Genomic DNA, 10,309 nt, shown 5'->3' with positions numbered 1-10,309 from the left:
TTGCGGCCGGGCGCTGCAAGTACCGGTCCCATCCAAATGCAGTCTAGTACCATTTTAAATGCCTCAGTATCGCAGTACCATACTAGTACCGGTATATCGTGCAACACTAGTCATGAATAAAGCAAAGTTGGAGAAAAACAACATTTGAACGTTTTCTACATCCTGTGTGAAGAAAAGCAGAAGTGAATATAAAGATACGGGTAGGAGGAATCACCTAAAATGATCTTGAACCAGACCCGTGTCTTCGACAGCTCCTAAGAGAAAATGAGATCGTTGTAATACTGATAATGCCGCCCTCACACATAAACAGACTCAAAAAACAAAATTTCAGCTTTGTCAGAGCCACAGGTCATTACAGTGGATTTACGTATCTGTTGGTTCTGCAGGTGCACCGCTCATCCCTGCTGGTGCCAGAGCAGGTGGCCAAACCACAGGAAGTGAACGGGACCGCTGGGAAAGCAGTGCTGCATGTGACGGACACGCCAAGACAAACCGAGCACTCCACAGATTCAGACGAAGATGAGGGGGGAGACACAGACGAGCTCGGGACCAGTAAGAATCTAATGAAGTAGTTAGCAAGACAACAAGCTCGTATCTAAATGTTTATCAGCTCTACAAGTGCATGGGAAGCAGAGTGAGTTTGCTTCACAACCTGTTTGTCTTACCCTTCACAAGAAACTTGTTGACTGGGAACAGCGGACAGTGAGGCCCGTCATTTTATTAGTCCTTTTTGTGATGCGCTCAAAGGCGATCCAAAATGCCAGAAAGGTCCATAAACAAATTAAGTCATTTCTATCATTAAGAAATTGCTCCTGTTGCAGCTGCTCTCAGAATATTAACCTTGTTGATCATGAAGACATATTTTCTGCACTGTAGCTCCACTATATGCATGTTCAGATTAAAATAAAAAGGTTCTGCAGCTTTAATAATTCTCAGACTAATCACAGTTGAACCTGAATATGTTTGTGTGACACACCTAGGGCCGGGTCACCGGGACCGAACGGTGCTGCACTGCCAGTTCTGTGGGAAGAGAGGTCACGCACACAACTTCATGCGGTCCAAACGCTTCTGCTCCACTTCGTGTGCACGCGGGTGAGACCAGAATGCATTGGCTTAAAAGCAAAAGGGAGGAAAAGGGGCAGCTGCTGTATAATTTTTCGCAAAGAAGCACTGTTTTGTGTGTTTGTGGGTGTTGCTGTCAGAGCAGCAGCACTGGCAGGATGTGGTGTGGAGGCAGACAGGTGTTAAATACAGATATGAGTTTGAATCAAAGCAACAGAAGCAGGAAGTATTACCACATCTCTTCTAATGTTTCTCTGTCCTGTGTCAGGTTTAACGTTCGTCTAACAAAGCGTCTGCGAGCTCTGAGTGCAGGCAGTCGCTCAGAGAGGCCCCGCCCACCTCTGAACAGGGCTGAGTCGGTCCCCGGGAAGCCTCTGCTGCTGCGCCTGGTAGGGACACTCAACTAACCCTGCACACAGCAGTCAAAGTGTTAGCCCATCTCCATGTTTCCAGTTGTTATCAGTGTAATCCAACAGCCTGACACACCTACCACTTCTGCAGTATTACAGAAAAACTGTTCCTGGAAAGCAAAAAGCCTGCCACCAGTAGATAAACACCAACCAGCACGATTTAATGGCTGAGTGGAAGGATGTTGTATTTAAACTAAACCAATATTTGCAATTCAAAAGACAGAAACCTGCTTTTCTCCAACCACACTGTTGAGTAAATTAATCAGTTTTGTTCAGTCAGTTGTCAAAACAACTAGATCACAGTTACGTACATTTACAAACAGACACGCAACATAAAGTAACTCAAGTGACCCTTTATTCAGTTTGAATTATGTGATAGAGATGGGAAAGGGAGAGTGGTGCTGAGTCCAGGTCAGTCCACTCACATTTGCCTAAGGGCAGTTCATGATGAGGCAGCTAAGTTCAGCTGTGGGTTTGTTTGGGTGGGGGACACTGGCTGAGGGTCTAGGAGAGGGACAACCTGGAGAGTGAGAGGAAAAGAGGACTTAGCATTCAGGGGTTGACATCCGGTTGAAGAGAAGCCACATCCGAACAGGTCAAGAAAAGCTCCAAAGTTCACATTTCACGCTGCGCCTCATTTACTCCTCAGCTACTTCAGCATCGGGTGACATTCAGATCCAGGTTAAAACGGGCCTCTTCGCTCTCGCTCCACTCTCTGCCTGTTTACTTGCTGGCCCCGCCTCCTGCCATGGTGTGCCTCATTTAGCTCCCACTTCCTGTCTCTGTAGGTGTCACAGCTTTTCCTTTCCTTTTTTTGCCATAATGTTAACATGTTCCAATGCATTCTAACACATTCACATGCCTACATGTTGAAGAGGTGACCCCCTACATCATGCACACAACTTGACAGTAATAAACTATTCTACTATTTACTCCACTGCATCAATTTGATCTTACATCAATAAAATGTGACAGTCTTTTAAAACACAATCCATTATGCTTGTGACCTCGTGCAGATGGTGCTAGCAGTTCCACCACAGAGAGCTTCGCCCTCTTAAAAGCCTGCGTGAGGCCCGAGAGTCACATGAGCCCATATCTCACAAAAAAGGAAATATTAGAGAAAAATCTGAATCTAAATTTGTGCAGCATGACTCTGTTTTGTCTCCTGTACTCTCCCGTTAATCATCTCATAATCTACAAATACTGACGGGTGAGCTCTCCTGGCTTCACTCCGTGATGCAGTGTGCATTTTGTCCTGCAGCCTCGTGATCTCTGGAGCGCCGGCCGACGTGAGAAGGAGGGAAAGGAGAAGGCAGCGGCGGCAGAGGAGGAGGACGTGATGGCAGAAGCGGAGGACGACGACGACGGTGACGGCGTGGAGGAGGAACCTGCAGTTGCCATGACATTGAGGATGGACCGCCAGGCAGTGCGGAGAGCGAGGAGGGCGTCCGCGCCCGCAGTCACCACATCTACACCCACGACCACATTCAAACCCTCCCCCTCCCAGTGGAGTGTGGAGGAGGTGACGGCCTTCATACACACGCTGCCAGGTAAAGTAGCCTGCTCACAGGTTGGTCTCAGATACACACGGGATCAAATTTGTTGGTGAAGCTGCTCCTGGGACACTCAGCCTCTGTTTGCCCTGTCGGCTTGATTTGCACACATAAATGTTTTAATCATCAGCAGCTTCGCTGTCTTCCCTCGTCCAAAGATGTGTTTCGCAAAATGGTGACATTAATCACTGGGTGACAAAGCACACATGGTTTTAGCTACTGTCAGTCTGAGGGAAACTGTGGTGAAACATGGGTGTTCTGCCCAGTACTCTTACCTGATACATGCTGGGATAGACTTCAGCCCCACGTGACCCCGAGCAGGATGCATGGTTTAAAAGATACCTGTTGTGTCTGTGTCGTGGTCTAGGCTGCAGCGATGTGGCGGAGGCTTTCCGGCTGCAGGAGATCGACGGCCAGGCTCTGATGCTGCTGACCGAGGACCACCTGATGACCAGCATGAACATCAAACTGGGACCAGCTCTCAAGATCTGTGCTCACATCAACACACTGAAAAACCAGTGAGAGAAAAAAAACTGAGAAAAATCAAAACAGCCAATAAAGACATGTAGAAGAAAGACAGACGCTGACAGGATGACAGAACAAAGTCCCAAAAAGAGAATCGCGGTCATTTATGAGCTTATAAATGGAGGTGTGGCCTGAGTACATGGGAACAGAGGAGATGTGCAGAAGAGAACTGTCAGTCATTCGTTTGGGGCCCACTACCTGTAGCAGGAGCCCGGGGGGTTTGTAACTTTGTGTATATTTTTCATGCTGCTGGAGAGTGTACATTTGAAGCTATTTCATGAAGGATTTTGAACATTTAATATATAAAATTTGTCTATTTAGTTTTTTTAGACGTGACGTCAATGACAGATCTATCCAGTAGCAAACATAACCCATGTGTGTACAAGAAAAAATATTAATATGTAGACTGTAAGTGATTAATGAAAGTTTAATGTTTTATATCACTATATTCTGGACAAAAACATGTCTGTGGATTAAAAAAGTCACTATCAGGGTAGAGACTTGTGTCTTTAATCGTCACATTTTTATGGTATCCTGCTTGAAATTATTTAATAAAGGAATAAATAATCAAACCGATTGGTTTCTCCTTTCACTGCTGAGGATGGAGAGGCACCAGCAGAGGGCGCAGTGAGGCGGGTGAGTCATACAGGTAGAGGAATCTGGTATTTTATAAAACTGATCTGAATTGATGTCTCAAGGTTCCCCCCTATCCCTGGCAAAGACTCCAGTTCTGCTTCTCTGATGGATTTAGGTTTTTGTTTTTCTCTCTCGCCATATCTGGTTTGGCTTAAGACCTCGTGAGCTCTGATTGGCTCAAACTTTGGACTGAAGGATGTGTTTTCTACCACACCCTATTATAAGTCCTATTCTAGGTATTTTTTCAACGTGATCAGCCTGTGGCGGACTAACGGAACAAAGCAGCCCGGTTTTTATCGGGTCCAAAACGGAGAGAACAATTTCTACTGTTTTCACCTTTTCATTTTTATTAACTGAGAATTCAATGATATTTCTGCGTTTTGTTTTTTCCCATACGTCTGGCGCATAAATATACATCTGGAACACTACAGGAGGCTGTTTAACAGGTGCCAACAGTAAAATAAATACTACGACGCCACCCTACCTTTGTAGAGTCAGTGATCTAAGTTTTTGGAGCGCGCAAAAACGCTCGTCGGCTCCACATGGCGCACATACAGTGCCTTGCGAAAGTATTCGGCCCCCTTGAACTTTGCGACCTTTTGCCACATTTCAGGCTTCAAACATAAAGATATAAAACTGTAATTTTTTGTGAAGAATCAACAACAAGTGGGACACAATCATGAAGTGGAACGAAATTTATTGGATATTTCAAACTTTTTTAACAAATAAAAAACTGAAAAATTGGGCGTGCAAAATTATTCAGCCCCCTTAAGTTAATACTTTGTAGCGCCACCTTTTGCTGCGATTACAGCTGTAAGTCACTTGGGGTATGTCTCTATCAGTTTTGCACATCAAGAGACTTAAATTTTGCCCATTCCTCCTTGCAAAACAGCTCGAGCTCAGTGAGGTTGGATAGAGAGCGTTTGTGAACAGCAGTTTTCAGTTCCTTCCACAGATTCTCGATTGGATTCAGGTCTGGACTTTGACTTGGCCATTCTAACACCTGGATATGTTTATCTGTGAACCATTCCATTGTAGATTTTGCTTTATGTTTTGGATCATTGTCTTGTTGGAAGACAAATCTCCGTCCCAGTCTCAGATCTTTTGCAGACTCCATCAGGTTTCCTTCCAGAATGGTCCTGTATTTGGCTCCATCCATCTTCCCATCAATTTTAACCACCTTCCCTGTCCCTGCTGAAGAAAAGCAGGCCCAAACCATGATGCTGCCACCACCATGTTTGACAGTGGGGATGGTGTGTTCAGGGTGATGAGCTGTGTTGCTTTTACGCCAAACATAACGTTTTGCATTGTTGCCAAAAAGTTCAATTTTGGTTTCATCTGACCAGAGCACCTTCTTCCACATGTTTGGTGTGTCTCCCAGGTGGCTTGTGGCAAACTTTAAACGACACTTTTTATGGATATCTTTAAGAAATGGCTTTCTTCTTGCCACTCTTCCATAAAGGCCAGATTTGTGCAGTATACGACTGATTGTTGTCCTATGGACAGAGTCTCCCACCTCAGCTGTAGATCTCTGCAGTTCATCCAGAGTGATCATGGGCCTCTTGGCTGCATCTCTGATCAGTCTTCTCCTTGTATGAGCTGAAAGTTTAGAGGGACGGCCAGGTCTTGGTAGATTTGCAGTGGTCTGATACTCCTTCCATTTCAATATTATCGCTTGCACAGTGCTCCTTGGGATGTTTAAAGCTTGGGAAATCTTTTTGTATCCAAATCCGGCTTTAAACTTCTCCACAACAGTATCTCGGACCTGCCTGGTGTGTTCCTTGTTCTTCATGATGCTCTCTGCGCTTTAAACAGACCTCTGAGACCTGCCTGGTGTGTTCTTTGTTCTTCATGATGCTCTCTGCGCTTTAAACGGACCTCTGAGACTATCACAGTGCAGGTGCATTTATATGGAGACTTGATTACACACAGGTGGATTCTATTTATCATCATTAGTTATTTAGGTCAACATTGGATCATTCAGAGATCCTCACTGAACTTCTTTAGAGAGTTTGCTGCACTGAAAGTAAAGGGGCTGAATAATTTTGCATGCCCAATTTTTCAGTTTTTTATTTGTTAAAAAAGTTTGAAATATCCAATAAATTTCGTTCCACTTCATGATTGTGTCCCACTTGTTGTTGATTCTTCACAAAAAATTACAGTTTTATATCTTTATGTTTGAAGCCTGAAATGTGGCAAAAGGTCACAAAGTTCAAGGGGGCCGAATACTTTTGCAAGGCACTGTATGTAGGCACTTCACGGGCAGTGCGGCGAGCTGCGCAGGCTGGGTCGGAGTCATCGTTGCCACGGCCACCAACGACTGGGTCTGGACCTGCGACTACATGATGAGAATCTGCATCCACATGAAGGAGCTGTACTCACGGGGGTTCTGGGCAGACTGCGAGGTGTCGCAGTCGCTTTACCACTGCAAGACCCACGACCAGGTTCTCAGCCTGCCCGGTGAGAGGCGCACGGATGGGACCAGATAAACGTTTACATGTTTTGAAAAGTGGCTTGTTGCTTTAAATGGTTTCATTAATATTACTGCATGACACGTAAATGACTGGTTGAATGTTTAAAAGTGAAGTTTTGTTTGTCTGATGGTGGACAGATGAGTTTTACCCAGTGTGCTTTATACTGCTGTTTACCGTGTGTGTAAGAACTACTCAGATTGTTTACTTCAGTGAAAGCACCACATTGTACAAACTGTGTGTGTGCGCGCGTTCTGTTAGAGAGTGTGTTGAGGGTTTGAACCCAGACAGCTGCTCCGCTCACAGACTCATAAACCTCCCCTCTCAGCCTACGTGCAGACGTCTCGGGCCCTGATGGTCCTGGCCTGTGTGGTGGGGTGTCTCCCTGCCGCGCTGCTCGTCCTCATGTCCATGCCCTGCGTCGGCTGCCCAACGACTCCTCAGCCATAAAGTTGCGCCGTGCACGAGTGGGAGGCGTCCTCTTCATCCTCATGGGTGAGGAGACCTCACAAAAGACACACACTCTGTCGTGCATGAGCATTTAAATAAAAAAAATAAACACGACATACATTTAAAAATCAGTTTAAAGCATAAAATGCTGCATTTTAAAAGTCTGTATTGGCCCAACTCTCTCTTACATCTTATGTAGACTCAAATACTTTGAGAATGTAAATAGAATTTTATTTAAAAGTTACAATATATCAGGAAATTAAACCTGGCAATACCAATAAAGTACCAGACTGACAACAGTCATGTGGCCCGAGTTTCTATCAATCAGAAAGTCTCATAATTGTGTGTGTGAGCTCACCAGAGGCATGGTCGGATTATGAGACGACACCCCCCCCCCCACCCAGGACCCCCAAGCTATGACCCCCAGATGTTTGTAGCCAGTTTTTGTGTTGTCACCTTTTTGCTTCTCATTGTGGTCGTACTTGGGTTTTTCCCAGCGGTTGCAGGAGGTAGAAGAAGGGTCAGGGTCTGTCAGGCTGGTTCATGTGTCAGGCCTGTACGGTGAGCCAGGTTCCTGTCATCAGCCTGAGGGTCAGACGTGTGCACCACCTCCGCTGTAACCTCTCTGCGTTTGTGTCTTCTCCAGCTGTGTGTGGCATCATATGAACCATGTGGTTCCCCATTGGCACTCACCAACACAATCGCCTGATGTCGTTCGGCTTCTCTTTGTATACCAGCTAGGTCGGCTCCGCTCTCTGTCTCCTCGGGGGCTCTGTGATCCTGTGTTGCCACAGCAGTGACACCTGGATCCCAAGCAGGGAGAACAGCTTCTTCTACTCTAGACAGCAGGCCATGGCCACAGCAGTGGACGCCCCCGCCAACCATGCCAAGAGTGCACAGGTGTGAGGGTGTGGTTCTTCTTTGTTAACCAGTAGAATGTCATTACAATATGGTTTCACTGAGTAGCGATGCTAATGCCCTGCTTGAATGTGCTTTTTTTCAAACTTGCTCGATAGCACGGCGGCTAGAGAAACACCTTCCAGTAGCTGCACCAAGCAGTGCCAAACTTCCTGTTTTATGTAAATGACCCTAATAGTTCAACATTTTGTGGGTTTTTGTTTGTACTCTCTAAAAAGCTGATGAGTGCAAAACAAGTAGTTTAACTATGTCAGCAGGCAGCCAGAATCCAGAGGGTGACCAGCACAAAGTGGTCTGGTCTGCATCTGGCACACAAACACATTTGGTGAGTCCTGAAGCTGCCAAACAGCCTCATCTCATCTCTATTTTTTGACATACAGGCCCTAGTTTAGCATCTAAGGGAACTGTTGAAGGCAGTGCTCTACCCACCGCACCAACTGTCGCCCCTATATATTAGCTGAAATATTGTGCTTTATCAAATGAAGGTTGCCTCAGTGGGTCAGACATGTCTGGTGCTAAACACTGTATATGCAGTATCTTCAGCTGTATTTGTTGTGTTAGGCTTTTTCCAGACAGGAAGGAGGTCTGCTCAATATGATCCGGCAACCAGCCTGTTGAACTGAGCGTGGCCCCTGTCTTCAGCTGCACGTGGCTTAAACTAATCACGCCCCCTCTGAGGAGTCAGACCGGGTCAGCACGGTCCATTTCTCATTCACCTGTCAAAGCAATCTACAGCCTATACACGATGATTTCAGTTCACATAGTTGTTTCCTTCTTTGTCACCATTATGGAGTTTCCAGTTGTTTTTACATGATTTTAAATGTGTCTCCTTGTCAGGGACCAAGCAGTAAGGCAAAAGACACAGCTTCCAAAGTTCAAAATAAAGGGCTTTTTATTAACCCAAAAGTAAGTAAAATACAAAATTAACATCAGATAAATTGGGCCCTAAAAGAGGTCAACAAAAGATAAGGAAACTCAAAATACAGCAAACCACAGTGTCTAATACCTCAACAAAACCAACTGACCTAGCAAATGACACACACAGGGGAACATATATACTGGCTGGCCAAACCAATAACACACACAAGGGATAAACTAAAGACACTACCAAAATAATCAACTAATAAACCCTAAACAAACAGTCTGCTCTCAACTAAATATTTCCTTTACATGTAAAGAAATTAACATATTTGATTGATTTGATTTATTCTTTCAAGCATGTAAAGACAGTTGATATGTCAACACACATAATTTTACACATATCCAACAAATGCTAATCCTAAATCAATTTGCTTATACCTAGAACATGCTTGAATGGAGTAGGAAGAAGTCAGATTTATCCAGTCCTACCCCATGACATCATCTTACCATCATTGGTTTGCAAGCAGTATCTCTGTTATGGTACGTCCCCCTCACCAGGAGGGTGAGGGAGAACTAGGGGTAGGACTCAAGATAGCCGACCCAGGTGCTAGTACAAAAAGGGTGGTTTATCATAAAACAACAACAAGGTGACAACATAACAGGGTCCATAATACATACAATAAGGGAAGGACAACTAAGGAGACCAGGACGAACAGGTACACATACACTGATGGCAGGAACTAGGATAACAGAGGATGTGGACGGACAGGCGAACAAAAGAACCAACGTACACAATATAATCCACCGCACAGAGACTGTCAGCGTGGACGACAGAAGGACATATAGCCAACCGCAGAATAGCGTGAATAGGTCAAGCCAAAAACGCACAGGAACTGTCAGCGTAGCATCTAAACACGTCTAAAACATGCGGGTCACAACAAACATTTATCCACAGCATAGAGTAAGTATAGTCCATAACATCTCGCAATGAGCCGGCGACGGCGGAGCGTCTGCCTGAGGTATAAATAGGGAGGAAAGAGTAATCATCGGGATGCACCCCAGCTGTGTGCAGCAACAAACCAGTTGCTAATTACTGGAATGGAACACAGCTGAGGTGCAGAGCCCACATGATAAAGAGAGTAGAGGAGAGAAAAACGAAGGAGAGGCAACGGCCGCCGAGCGGCCCTGACAATCTCTACATAAATAATTCTTTTCTACACCACACAAGTAATATACTAAAGAATTATTACAAAGTGTTAACATTCATACACCACACCTGCAATGTTCCATTTAATTAATCATTGAGCCTGTTCTTGCATATGTCTTGATTGACACATACCTTTATATTTATGTTTAAACTCGTCAATTCTATTACTATTTTTTATGTCTACACAAATTATTCCATAGTTTTACCCCACTTATG

The 10,309-nt window shown here is 44.9% G+C and overlaps 1 protein-coding gene and 1 pseudogene across 1 annotated transcript in view; both read left to right on the top strand.

Moving 5' to 3' along the window:
* LOC109951073 (polyhomeotic-like protein 3) overlaps positions 1-4,043 on the top strand; it is a 7,293-nt gene extending 3,250 nt beyond the window's left edge. Inside the window, exons 3-7 of the mRNA XM_020585352.1 lie at positions 387-552; positions 981-1,092; positions 1,331-1,451; positions 2,734-3,022; positions 3,393-4,043. Of these exons, the coding sequence (XP_020441008.1) occupies positions 387-552; positions 981-1,092; positions 1,331-1,451; positions 2,734-3,022; positions 3,393-3,547 (843 nt within the window). The 3' untranslated portion in view covers positions 3,548-4,043. The remainder of the gene's footprint in view (positions 1-386; positions 553-980; positions 1,093-1,330; positions 1,452-2,733; positions 3,023-3,392) is intronic.
* Positions 3,669-8,013, top strand: LOC109951076 (claudin-11-like; annotated as a pseudogene).
* The last annotated feature ends 2,296 nt before the right edge of the window (positions 8,014-10,309 follow it).

The sequence above is a fragment of the Monopterus albus genome, unplaced genomic scaffold, assembly GCF_001952655.1.
Source record: "Monopterus albus unplaced genomic scaffold, M_albus_1.0 scaffold362.1, whole genome shotgun sequence".
Classification (NCBI taxonomy): domain Eukaryota; kingdom Metazoa; phylum Chordata; class Actinopteri; order Synbranchiformes; family Synbranchidae; genus Monopterus; species Monopterus albus.
Note: the sequence above shows the minus strand (reverse complement) of the source record. Positions and strands in the feature narration are given on the sequence as shown.